Here is a 13,995-nt window from a genome sequence, read left to right on the forward strand (position 1 = left end):
TGTAGATGTTAAACAGCAAAGGGGACAAAATGGACCCCTGCGGTACTCCATGGCATAGCTGCCATGGCACAGAGCCATAGTCCCCCAGCACCACCTTCTGGAATCGGCCATTGAGATAGGAGCGGAACCACTGCAAAGCAGTGCCTCCAACCCCCAATCCCGCTAGCCTATCCAGAAGGCTACCATGGTCGATGCTATCGAAAGCCGCTGAGAGGTCCAGGAGAACCAACAGGGACGCACTCCCCCTGTTCTTCTCCCTGCACAGGTCATCATACAGGGCGACCAAGGCAGATTCAGTACCGTACCCGGGTCTGAAGCCGGACTGAAATGGGTCCAGATAATCAGTTTCATCCATGAGAGCTTGGAGTTGTCCCGCCACCACTCGCTCCAACACCTTGCCCAGAAACGGGATGTTGGCCACTGGTCTATAATTAGTGGCCATCTCTAGATCCAGTGACGCTTTCTTCAGGACCGGTCGGACTACCGCCTCCTTTAAAGGGGCAGGTACCCGACCCTCCCTCAGAGAGGCGTTAACCACTTCCAAGATCCAGATCCCAATCCCGTGCTTGGAATTATTTATTAACCAAGATGGGCAAGGGTCCAATAGGCAAGTGGTGGGACATACTCATCCAAGCACCTTGTCCACATCATCAGGCCACAATAACTGAAATTCATCCATTAATTTTGGACCAGACGGCAGCATTGGTGTCTCCCCAGAAACTTCTGAGTCACTAGTAGAGTCTAGCTCGTGACGAATCTGAGCAATTTTCTCCCTGAAATGCTTGGCAAAGTCGTCACAGCGGGCCTTCGAGGGTGGAACCAGATCTTTCTTAGGACCTGGACGAACCAGGTCTTGCACCACTCGAAAAAGCTCCACTGGATGGCATTTTGAGGAGGCAATGGAAACGGAAAAGAAATTCTTTTTCGCCGCCCTCACCGCCACAGCATAGGCCCGATAATGGGCTCTCAAGTGTGTTCGGTCAGATTCATCCCATGATCTCCTCCACCTATGCTCTAGCCATCTCCCAGCCTGCTTCATCGCCCGCAATTCAGGTGTATACCAGGGGGAAGAGTGGGCTTTGCCCGGCGGGAGAGGACGCTTAGGAGCAATCATGTCAACAGCCCTGGTCATCTCCCCGTTCCACAGTTCGACCAGAGCCTCGACAGGAGCACCAGTCTTGTCAGCCAGAAACTCCCCCAGGGCCTTCAGGAATCCATCCGGATCCATCCAGCTCCAGGGGCGGACCCACACAATCGGGTCCGCATCCTTACAGAGGGAGAGGCCGCTCTTGAGCACAAACCTCACCAGGAAGTGATCTGACCATGACAGGGGTGTCAAACATAAATTCCTCACCCTCAGACCACCCTCTTCCTGCCCCGTCGAGAAAACCATGTCCAGAGTGTGTCCATGTTCATGGGTCGGGCCGGTGACACATAAGTTTGTAATTTTCCCCAGTGTTTTTCAAGAGCTCTAATGAGCTTGTAACCCACCCTCTTATCCTGCAAAAGTGTGCAGAATCACCTGTCCATTAAATATAGTCTACAGTAGTGCAGTTGGTCAGATCCCTCTTCAAGAGCTGTCAAAAGGAAGCTCAATACTATAGCAGGTAATTTACAAGGAAATTGATGATGTTACTGTAGAACTGAAAACTATACATAACAGACAGATTAGCCCATGCATTTGTGAAAATCCAAGGGGGAAATTGGATCTCCTTATAATTTAAATTACAGATCCATTTCCACACTTGAGAAACACCACCAGCAACAACAACTTGCTTAACCAGTAATTGCTATGATGAGAGGTAGTGATGGAGCAAGGAGCCTATAAACTATTTTTCAGTTTGTTTCTCCATTATGTCTTGAACTCACACTTGTTGGTTTCTTTGCCCACTTTGGCACTTCCCTCAATCCCAGACTCCAACAGCAGTGTCTGGTGTACTTGCTGTAAGAGTGTGGGTGTACTTACTGCACAAATAGATATTTTTGTTTTTTCTGTCATTCATAAGTATGGAAAGGAGAAATGAACCTATTTGCATACTTCCAAACTACCACTTTTTAAAAATACAATTGAAAAAATTGCAAAGAAGGCAGAGCAGTTGGTCTAGGGCAAAAAGCTGGAGACATTTGCTTCCATAGGGGTGACACAAGGGAGTCTATACCCTCAAAATAAGCCATGGTGGTTTGCTATTTGCAAAGCACCCCACAGTATGCCAGCAGACTATCTGGCTTGTCAGGGTTTGCTCCTTGCTTCCTTTTCCTAATCCTCCTCCCAGTTACAGCACACAGTCCAGGTATCTTTGTGGCACAACCCATCTGATCTCCTTATCCTGGCCCTCTTCCTCTCTGATTGTTTTTCATTCAGAGTGGAATAGGTAACATACAAGGAAATTGACAAAGCAAGCCTGCATATAGGCTAATTTGTGCACAGTTGTCAAGGTCCTGGGGGGTGGTGGTGGTGGTGGGGAAAATGATACTCAAGTAGAGAAGGAATCCATTTGTATAATTAAGATGCCCCCAGAAAGAAAAGAATGTGGCAGAAGTAGATGCAGCAGTATCTCCACATCATAATGAAATCCTCTTGTGCTGAGCCGACACTTATCAGTGTCCCCCCTCCATTCAGCACCTCCCAAGTCTCCAGCAAGTCTTGAAAGAGGAAATGTTTCCTTCCACTTTTTCCAGATTCTTCTCAGAGCAGTTGCCACTGTGGTTCCTGCGCTTCAGGGTGTCCTCCTCCTGGATGCTGAAGACTTGGGAAAATGTTGAATAAAAGGAGAGCACTGACAAGTGTCAGGTTCAGTACTTAAGTGTGAGGATTTCATTGCTAAGTGGAAAATATTGCCTCCCTCACAACATATACACAGTTTTGGTGCACCTATTTCTTTCTCCTCTGTCCTAAAAATATATAAAGAACAGTACAAGGCAAGACTACACATATCAGACAGGTAAATCTATGCACTTGTGAAAGAGGAGGAGGAGAAAGTGGTGGTGGTGGTGGTAGTGGTACTACACAGCTTTTGTGTGCTCCTGAAAAAAGGGTGAGGCCTTTTGGAAATCAGTCCCTTTGGGCATCAGTGGAGGGTCAGTTAGTGGCAAAGGAAGCTGGAGGTGGCACTTGTAAGACTGAAAAGCCGTATGGACTTTTTTGCTATTCTTGTCAAATGGCTCTAGAGCCAATCCCAGTAGTCCACTGTAAAATTATTCTTCCCAGTACATGACAACCCACAAAAAGCCATGGACTCTTAGGGTAGCCCATTCGAGAAAAATAAGCCACCCTGTAGAAAATGCACCAGGTTCAGAGAACTTGACAGTTCATGGTATATTGTTGTGTCATATCAACACAAGTCTGGTTCACACAGCACATTGACTTGGTTCACATGAGACAACAATAGTGAGTAGTATTGTGTAAACTTGGACCAATTCCCACAGGGTGGCTTATTCATTGACAACAAGACACCCTGACAATACATAGTTTGTTCTGAGTCCCCTTTAAAATAGGGTTTTGACAGAGCAGTGGAATTACACAGACAGAGCATTTGGTTATGTACCTCTGGATGGGAGGGAAGGGTTATAGCGAAGGGAATTGTTCACCAAATCCATGGACAGTAAATGTGATCCTAAACTACATAAAGGCCTTAGGCTAGACATTTGGAAATACTTCCTGAACCTAAACAGAACTCAGCAACAATATAAGGTCATAGAGAGGCTCACTAGAATTTGTAAGCTTCCTTTTGTTATCCTTGGATCTTCAATGAAAGCTGAGAGAAGCCTCTGTCAGGAATATTTAAAATAAAGGATATTATGATAATGGGTGCAAGATTTAAATGAATGATCTAGATGAGTTCTAAATCTCATTTGAAGATACAGAAACTGTTGCAATAAACACAAAAAAGTACTTAATTTGTTCCACTGCATGGAAATTTAGCACTGGATAGGCTTTTCCCCCCAAAGTCTCAAATAGGCTTTTTTCTTAGCCCTACCTAGAGAGAGCATGGATTGAGCCTGGGATCTTCTGCCTGCAAAACATGTGAGGGAAAGCCATTCCCTTAAAGGAAATGTAATAATACTTTTGGGATATGATGGGCATCTCTGTACACAAACCTCCCACCTACCCCTTCCAGAATCATTCTGCATGATAGCTTGTTACATAAGTATAAGTCACTCCTTTCATTACTGGTTTTATCACAGTAAATCCTCCATTATTTCCTGACTGTCCAGACCTTATGACACAGTATGGTGCAGTGTTACCATATGCATGAGAAGGCTCTTTATGAGATGTTGGGGGCCAATGAGAGTGGAGCCCCAATCTCCAGCTAAGTGTTCTTTTCTAATTAAATTGCCATTGGAAGGAACATCCGGAGCTGCATTTTCCACTTTGGACTGAAGGCCAAACATTATGAGTCTTTGTCATTTGATTAAAAATGTTACTTAACCTTTAAATTGCTACAGATGTAAAGATAGCCCTGAGTTTCTAATGTAATCTCCTCAAAGTTAAAATCAGGAAAATCTTTGTGTAATGAAACCCATATGTCATAGTGAAAGGATGCAAAGCGCTGGCAGAGTGGGCTGCTCTCGCAAGAGATTCTGCACCCAATCTTGTTAACCAGGGCTGCTTTTGGTAATCCCTCATCTCCTCACTTGCAAGAAATCAATCTGTACTACTGAATCTCTTCAACCAGCAGCCACAAAATTTACTGCGGGAGGCAGTTTGGGGACAGTTGTTGTGGGAAGGGAGACCAAGGCAACAAGGCTAAATACAGGATTGAGGGATTGAAGTTCCAAAGAGGAGATTATATTAAACTGTGCTCCACCCTCCTAGCAACTGGAAAATTAAGCTTCCATTTTTGGCTTCTGCCTCTTCTGTCCACTACCTGGCTTGAGATCTATCTTATTCTAAGAGTGAAAATTTAATTCCTGGTTCAAGAGCCTCTTATTATTTATAGCAATGGCTGTTTCCTAGGTAGTCCCAGGAAAGGGTGGATTTGTTCAGATTCTCAGCTTTATTGTAACATAGGCCGATTACATCCTAAATTGGTGTTTGCTGTGGTCTTCAGTGCCCCCACTTCCCCATCTAACTGAGGAGATTAATTTGTAACTGAGCTCTTGCAGTCATTTCCATTGTTGATTTCCTATTGTAGTGATAGATGTACCGCATAGGACAGATTGTAAATTGTGCCCTGACATGGCAATTCATGTTTCAGTTTTGTGTTGTACTGGCTCTTTTTACTTCCTAGTATGCTGAGGCAACTCCTTTGGATTAAGTACACTTAAAAATATTCCTATCATTTCTAATACATTTTTCTTAGCTATTCATTTAAAGACCCATCTCTATGTACAAAGTAACTGGCTTCCCTTGCTCCCATGGGTAGTCAGTGGCAGCAGCTATTACTGCAAGTTTTCCTGATAGCAACTGCATCTACAATAAGGGCCACAGTGATTTCCTCATTGCCTGGCTTGTTTCTCCATCAAAACAACTCAGAGATACCTAGAATTAAAATTTATCATGCATTATAAAGGACTGGAGTGATACAAAGCAAGAACTGTTCCACTAGAGACAGTTGTTGGAGCTCCTTCCATATTTACAGGTGGGAGATTGTGGGGACAGAACTACAGAAGGAAAGAAACTAAATAAAATTGACTGTTTGAGATACTGGGACTATGCAGTCTGAATTTGCTTCATGTTACCAGCAGTATACTACATTGGGTGAAGGGGTGGATCAGCAAGACAAGACCCACAGAGACACACATGCACAAGTAGGTAGAAAAATTCAGAAACCTCTCTACACAATTTGTTGGCACTTGATGAATATGGGAGGTTTATTTGGTAGCTTTCAGGACCTTCCCTCAGTTTTGTATCATGTTTCAAAATTTAAAGCCTAGTTGCCTCCTTAGTGTGTATTGAGAAGAGGAATACAGAATAGCAGAAGGCTGTCTCCTGCTCCTAATGGGATTTCGTAGCAGCATGTGCGAGTTTGTTTCAGAAGTCAGAAATGAACAGATGTTGGTATAAATTACCTCTGTGTCTGATGTCTTGCAAATTAAAAGCGCGGTTGGCATCACTAAACAATTTCACCAGGTGGGGGGGGAGGACGAGCGGGTGGTGATTATTGTAGCAGGTCGGTAAGAATCTTTAAGCTGCGGCAGAGCAGGATAGCAAGGATAAAGGAATGAAGAATAAAATGAGAGGTCTGTGAATTAATCAGAAATGTTAACATCTCCGCTGACAAGCGAACAGGAGGGCACGTGCTCTGGAGCAGCCCCCAACTCACAGTAATTTCACTTGGAGCGCAGAACTAGTCAATGCTTGCAGGCTGATTTATAGGGTACAGCCCTCTTCAGGGGCGCGTAGTTGTCACATATTCGTATATCTCCTATATGGGACTGGTGCTCTGGAAAACTTCCACTCCATCAGCTGATAATGCCGCAGTTTGACATTACTTGAGGAAGAACAGGGTGTGGGATCTAATTCAAGGTGGAAATTTCTTGAACCTCAAATTTCCAGTGGTTAAGTATAGCCTTTTCCCTTTATACAAAGAAAAAGAAAAAAATATAAGACAATAGGTGTCTCCTGCATTTTTTGCTGGAACATTTAAATTCATTTCACAGCCTCAACTTCACAAATAGGTGTGGTGTAATCTCTGTCACAAGAAAGTTTGCAGTTCACTTCAACTTACAAAGCAAGTGGCAATTTATACAACTGTTTTTAATGTAGTAAAATGTAGATTGAGTGAATACAGTTTGATGTTTTCTGTTTCTGGGTTCAATATGGTCATATGACTGCTTCGCATCTTTTCTTTTCCCTACATCTCCCCACTTGGCTACATTTTCCTATGTCCCCCACTGTTCAGCCTGCTTGCTGTACCACCTTAAAACCTTAGTAAGCTAGAATCAAAACTGGGAAACAATTGCATTGCCAGTTTGAAGTATACTTAGTTGGCTTGTATCTTTTAGCTACTTAACAGTCCTGTGAAATGGGCTTGGTAAGATTCTAGGTGTTACAACCTCTAGTTCTAGACTGTATATAGTTGGATTTTTTAGTTTGGTTCCATATATATTCAGTAACATAACATAGGATTCATCAGTTGTGTTCAAAAATGTTAAAACGCTAATACAGTCCTGTCAGTTGTGACCCACTATTTAGTTTTCCGCATGAGGAATGACTGGTGCCTATTTCACCCCTTTGAGAGAAATACAGTCATGACTGCAGCTGAGGGTGGGTTAAAAACTTTCTGTATGATCCTGACATTTGAGGTGAGGTCCCTAGAGTCAAGGGGGTGATACTTAGTTTCACTAAAGCGGTTCTGTAAACTGGGGTAGCAGAAGGCATATCATGGTCCACTGATGAACCACTGGCCAATTTCTAGTGTACTACGTACTGCCTAGTAGTTAATCGGGTTTCTTGCAAAACATATCTTCAGTATTCAGGCATAAGTGCAGTTATTTATGTAGCTAAAATGGTACAAGAGGGAGGTATCAAGCTTGGAGGAATATTGCGGACCAAACCAGATTTGTACATGTTTGACTGTAAAGTCAGGGGGAAGGTTTTATACTACATGTATTGGGGGATGGGAACATATGTATGCTCTCCCATTTTACTTCCCCCATGGTATGCTTTTTGATGTGGTCACTTTGAATATGCTAATTCTGAAATCTACTGACGAGAAACTAAACTAAATATTGTCATTACCAATTCACTGCCGATTAATATAAAAAATATTCAGGTAATGTTTCTGTTTAATCTAGAGGTGTGACTATGAGGTAGTTTTAAAGAGCTAGGAATATGCAATCTTGGTGGTAGTGAAGAGTTTGTTAGCACCAACATCTTCTGTGTTATAATGAATATTTGATATTTAAAAATTGTAAATTAATTTCTATTGATGAAAAATACCATAATTTTCTATTTGCGCCTGTTTTTGTAGAATATACCCTTTGTGATATGACTTGCATTGTCCATACAATGTACAGCAAACTCTTAGGACTAAAGAAGTCTTCAGATATTATTTGCAATCTTGGAAATAAGTCTAATTCTTCATCTAGAGACCGAAATCCTTAGAAACATAGCCTGTATTTGAAGCTACTAGCCATGACTGTTGTTGTTCCCAGAAGCTGGTATTGAGAACCATGCTGTCTCTGAACAGGGAAATGGAACTATGCCTTTGCTCTGTCTAAAATAGCCAGTTCCCAACATTACAATTAATGCTAGAGTTAGCAAGGAACAAGCCAGGTTGAGTCTATGCAGATAGTGCCAAGATTGATTGTTAACGGGGAATAATTAACTAGAGCAGGAAGCAAATTTTAGCTCCTACCCTAAAAATGACCCAAGTTGCATTGGATAGCTTTATCGTCCAGGAATTTGCCTTATCCCCTTTTAAAGCCATCTGAATTAGTGGCCATCATTATATCTAGAAGTAAACTTCCATACTTAACTGTTCACTGTGTGAAGAAGTACTTCCTTTTGTTTGTCTGGAGTCTCTCACCATTCATCTTTATTGAATGATCCTAGATTCTAGTATTAAGAGAAATGGAGGGTAACTTCTCTGCTCCCATTTTCTTCTTCTTGATAAACCTCTATCGTGGCCCCCCTCCCATGCGTCCTGTGTCCAGGGTAGGCATGGTTGATTACCTGTCCCCATCAAGAGTGCATTGTCAAGAACCCTCTGGAGTTGCTCCTCCTCTTTACTATGGCAGCTTGCTTGCTCACCTACCTTTCATTCTGGCCCAGACAGTGGTGGTAGTGAGGAGAGGAGAAACAGGTAGTAAAAGTGATGAGGCAGAAGATAAGGAGCAACAGCAGCTGGTAGCACTGAAGGTGATGATTCGGTCACTGAAGGACCTCTTATTTGTGTTCTTTCCTAAACTGAATGTTTCCAAACTCTTTCTTAAACTCATCTTGCCACATCACTCTCACAAATTTGGTTGCCTTTTCCTGCACATTTTCAAGCTCTACAATATATTAACAATGTGATGACCAGAAATGTAACTAATATTTCAATGGTGGTTGCATCACAGATTTGTAGAAAGGCATTATAGTATTGGCAGTTTTATTTTTATCTTTTAAATGGTTACAACATGAATTTTTTACAGCTGTTATGCACTGGGTCCTGTCATTTTTTGAGCTTTCATTACATTCCGGTTTCTTAGATACAAATGAATGGGCTGTCATTGTAGGGAAAGGGAAAGCACTGCGCTTGGGGACAACATTTCATTAACAACAAAGGCTACCCTTTATGGTTGGAAGTCTGGCCCTCATGACACAAAGCATGCAGGGAATTGCATACCCAAGGGTCTTTGCAGTATATTAGACTTCCCTCTGCATATATTCCATTGCCATACTTACCAATATTACAGATGTAAGGATGAGGGGACAGCCCCAAAGGGAATGCGCTCAAGTACTGTCTTAAAATTTCAGTCTTAAGTAGAAATGTACATCTTCGGCTTCCTGCACTAAAATCTTGGAAACGTTTCTATACGAAAGTAGCTTTGTAAAAACTCTGTAGACTTCTTCCCAGAGATTGATGACGCAGAGGGAAACATATAAACTTTGCCTTGCTGTATTAAGAATTCAGGTAATGAGAATACTGTGTGAAGGTGCTGAGCAGAGCTCTATAAACTCTACTTTAACACACTATCCATAGATGAACTACTTTGAGGGAACATAAACTCTATTATGTTATAGCATCCAGGGACTATCACTGCCAAGGGAGAGTGGAAATGCTGTCTCATTTATGTTTAAGATCATAAGTATCCGGGGACAAGTAATCTTGAAATGGAGAGAGACAGAGGTCCATAATCTCTGAAGGGTTATAGCATCCAAGAAGAGATGCCCTGAGGAGGAGCAGTGGCACTGGAAATTATACTATTCATAGATGAATATAGTAGAAAAACTGAAAGGGAGTTCTTGAAGCTAACCACAGTGGGAATAAAAGAAGTAGATATGGTATGAAATGCGACAGCCTGTGGGTATTAGGTGGGGTGTTGATATTTTCAGTGCTTGGCTGATGTTTCCAGGCTACAAGGAACAAATTTATTTGTTCACTTTATATCTTTTTTTGTTACCTCTTGGCACCAGACAGCCATTTTAAATTAATTCCACAAGTGGGGTGAATTATCCAATTCTGTCTGTTTTTATGTTAAGCTTCTTTTTTCTTTTTGTGTTTTTCCTGTAATTTCAGCAAGAGAAATGACTCGAGGGAAATTCCTGAATATCCTGGAAAAACCCAGAAAGTAGCTGTTGCTGGAATATGGAAGGAAATACACATGTCTACCAGAAGACTACCTGAATTTCCACATATGCTGAAATGCAAGACCAGCATGCTGCCTTAAGCTTCCAGAAATGCTTCCATGTCTCATCTCATATCTGAAGAGAAGCATTCCAGATGATTTTGGCAAGGACTACCGCTAGTTCCCTTAACAGTTTGCTCTCCTGCCTGTGGGTGCTTCTGCACATCTTGCCAGAAGAATTTGATGTAACAGAATTTTATGTCATGATCTAGTCAAAAACAATGATCACCACTGTAGCTAGTAGAAGCATAGATTTGAAATTAAAAGCAAGGGGTGGTGGTGGTGGTGGTGGTGAGGACTGTGTGTGCCCCAGGGCGATGTATCACAAGGCTCGTGTGTGAGTGTAAATCCCTGTCTCTCACTTGGAACAAGAACTTTACAGCTACCATGTTGAAAAGCACTGCTGGTAACAAGTATGGTTTGGGATAAAAGCTGACCAATGGTGTATTTGTTTGGTTTTAACCTTGGCTAATCCTGAGACTGAGGAACATTTGTTACTTTCCTACAAGGTAACATTCTTATTAGCTATACACACTGACGAAAAGCAGGTGTGAGTTCTCTTTTTTCTCTCATCGCTCACATAGTGTCAGATGCCAATGTGTTAGGGAGCCACATGCCAAGATAGATTTTTTTTCATCTTTACTTTTATACTATTCTATGACTAGGGTGGAGTGTGGAATGTGAGAAGTGCCCCACTAATTGATGAAAGAAAACACTCCTATACAAATGAAACTTGTGCCATATACCGAAATCCACTTCTCCTGTTTTATATTCAGTTTGGCTCAGCTGGAGAGTCTTATCACTGAAAAAAGTAATTTTATAAAAGGCACAGTAATGCCTTTTTATGACAGAACAGCCCAAAATAGAATTTGCCTTGACATCTTAGACTGCCTCTGCATAGTATTGGTTTTTACAGCTCTAGAAGATAATTCTGCAAACATGTTTCTCTTCCAAAAATAATGTGAGAGAAAAACCTTGATTATGTAGTTTGTTACCTCTTTCTTCAGGAATTATTCAAAATTATTAGAATAAGGTGCTAATGACACTTTTGGGGACAATCCAGCAAGAGCTGAGCAGTTTTCTGTCCCATTGATGTCAGTGGAAAAGTAGAGCATAAGCATATGTTTCTCCCACCATAGGAGAACAGTGAGATCCAAAAGAACCTCATTTTGGTTGGATTGTGACCTCTGTAAATCATTAGGAGATACTTGCATCTAACAGGTACTCTGTAAGCAGTTCTGTGTTCAAGCATTTCATACAATGCATAAGTGAAAAAGATCTTTGTTGCAGGGCAGACAAAGCAAATTATTAGTTTCAAACTTAAAGCTTTGTATTTGTATATTCAGTGCAGTGGGGGCTTCTCTCATTTTTAAGCATTAGTAGTTCAATAAAGTTTTTGGCCTTCTTGAAGTAGATGAGGGATTTTTTCCCCACATGATCACTTATTTGCAGGATTGTGGTTCAAACATGAGAAAGCTGCATGTAAGCTGGTAAGGGAACAAATGCAAGTAGCAGACATTACCTACCCAATATGTGTGAATATATTGGGCATATATGTGTGTGAATCAGCCCAAACTGAACATTTTTACATTGCTGCAATTTCAATGTGACAGATTTAGGTATGTTCCCAACTCCCACATGGCAAATAATCAAATCTGAAATTATTTGGCTTCTGCTGCATTATGCTGTATATGTTTTGTTTATATATTTGAAGTCCTTAAAACATGTTCAAATCTGTTAAACTGAAAAAATTAAGCAACACTTGTGGGAAATCCATGTTGCAAGCCCAGTCATTAATCACACATTTGGTTAGTTGTTAATTATTCTGCATTTGAAAGGATTTATTTTTATTCTGGTAATACATCTGCCATAGACAGACCAGGAAGGTGTATTTGATTCAGAGCTGGGATATTTAAATATTTATATTTTTCATTCATAGATATGTTGGAGATATATTTTTATAGATAGCATTATTACTTATTGTATTGCCCTGAACAAGAGACCTCTGTTATGGCTCTGTTCTAAATAAAGATAAAAAAATGCATATTTTTTTAAAGCTGTCCTTTAAAATATGGAAATTTTTTTCATCACAGGCATTTAAAAACTGTCACATTTGATCTTATGCATCCTTATTTGAAAATGCCCTGTTGAATTTTGGACTTTCACCCAAGTAACTGCATAAACCTCAATGGGAGTAAGTCCCATTGGATCCAGTGAGACTTGCTTCTATGTATAGTTACATTGGCCTGTTAGCATCTTCAGCCACTTAATTTGAAAAATGTTAAAGTTGTGTTAGAGAACTATCTTGAAAGAAAATTGTCCACTGATATCTCTTACCTATTTTGAGGCATAGATGAAACAGAAGCAAAAAACTGTATTTACTATATTTTTATGATTCAATATTCTTCTTACAAATGCAAAAGGATGAAAGCTCAGTTTCTTTGACATTGGGATGATTGTTCATAGAGCTTCATCTGTATTTATACTTTTAGGTTGCAATCCTGTACACTCTTACTGAGAATAAGCTTCATTGAACTTAGTTGAGTCACAGCTCCAAGTAAACATACATAGGTCAGATGCACAATTTCTTCCACTAAAACATTTTACAAGGGCTGTATTAGTCCATTAGCTCAGCTGTGTATTAATCTATGTTTCAATTACGACATTGTGCTGTAAACGAAACTAATTGTTTTAAAATTTTGAAGGTAAAACATGTTATGTATACAGTGCCTTGCAGAAGTATCCCCTCTTTTTGACATTTTGACATGTTGTGACATTTTGTTGTGCTACAACCTGGAATTTAAATGGATTTAATTGATATTGTTACCTCTTCCTGTACACAAGATACTCAACATTATGAGAGTGTAGAATATTTTCATTGTGGTAGAAAAGATAAATAAACAAAAACAAACTGGCACTTGAATTTAGAAAAAGTCAAAGTAGGGACAAATCCCTGTGCAAGCCACTGTTTCAGCCCAAAGCTTAATCTTTGGAACTGCTTCTACTAAATTATAAGGAAAAAGTCTGATTTAAAATGCCATAGACAAGGCTCAACTGAGTTATGAAATCTTTTCTCTTTAAAACTATATAATTTGATATAATCTTAAACAATCCTATGAAATTTAAGATGCAGTCCCAAGCTTCTTTTGTTTCTTAACATCCAAATGATAAGAGAATGAGGTAGTTTTCATTGTTCAGTATGCTTGTTCAGTACAGTATATTTGTTTTGTATTAATTGCAACTTTTTCCAGTGTTCTTCATAACAATATTTTGAACTCCTGGCTTTCAGTTGTTCAGATTCATTAGATAGTTACACAAAGTTGTTCCCTAGTATGGTCCATAGTAAATGTACAGCTTTGTAATAATATATTAAAAAGAAACACATAAATTAGCAATTCAGTCTAATGTAAAATTAAATATTAAGTTGGTGTAGCTGCAAGGTATCACAGAAGGATAGAGATAATCAAAGCTTTAACAGTGCATTTCCATACCTTAACAAACTTGAAGAATAGGAGACATTCAAGAACAGATATACTCTGTTGATCCTATTAAATCTTTTATATCAGTGATTAAATATCAGTGATCATGAGGTGTTAGAGTTGTTAGAACACAACCATCTCTGTCCAAGCATGCATTTGGTGGGAATCACACAATTGCCTTTACATGCATGTGCAGCCAGCACAACCCCGCTAGAATTTTAGGTATATTTCTATGAAT

The 13,995-nt window shown here is 40.3% G+C and overlaps 1 protein-coding gene across 2 annotated transcripts in view; it reads left to right on the plus strand.

Annotated features, from left to right (window-relative positions):
• LIN52 (lin-52 DREAM MuvB core complex component) overlaps window positions 1-13,195 on the plus strand; it is a 75,731-nt gene extending 62,536 nt beyond the window's left edge. For both annotated transcript variants that reach the window (XR_006415307.1, XM_044436161.1), the window contains one exon: window positions 10,170-13,195. Coding sequence is in view for 1 of the 2 variants with exons in the window: in XM_044436161.1 (XP_044292096.1) it covers window positions 10,170-10,225 (56 nt within the window). In the remaining variant the exon portion in view is untranslated. The remainder of the gene's footprint in view (window positions 1-10,169) is intronic.
• The last annotated feature ends 800 nt before the right edge of the window (window positions 13,196-13,995 follow it).

The sequence above is a fragment of the Varanus komodoensis genome, unplaced genomic scaffold (genome assembly GCF_004798865.1).
Source record: "Varanus komodoensis strain SLA01 unplaced genomic scaffold, ASM479886v1 scaffold3, whole genome shotgun sequence".
NCBI lineage: Eukaryota > Metazoa > Chordata > Lepidosauria > Squamata > Varanidae > Varanus > Varanus komodoensis.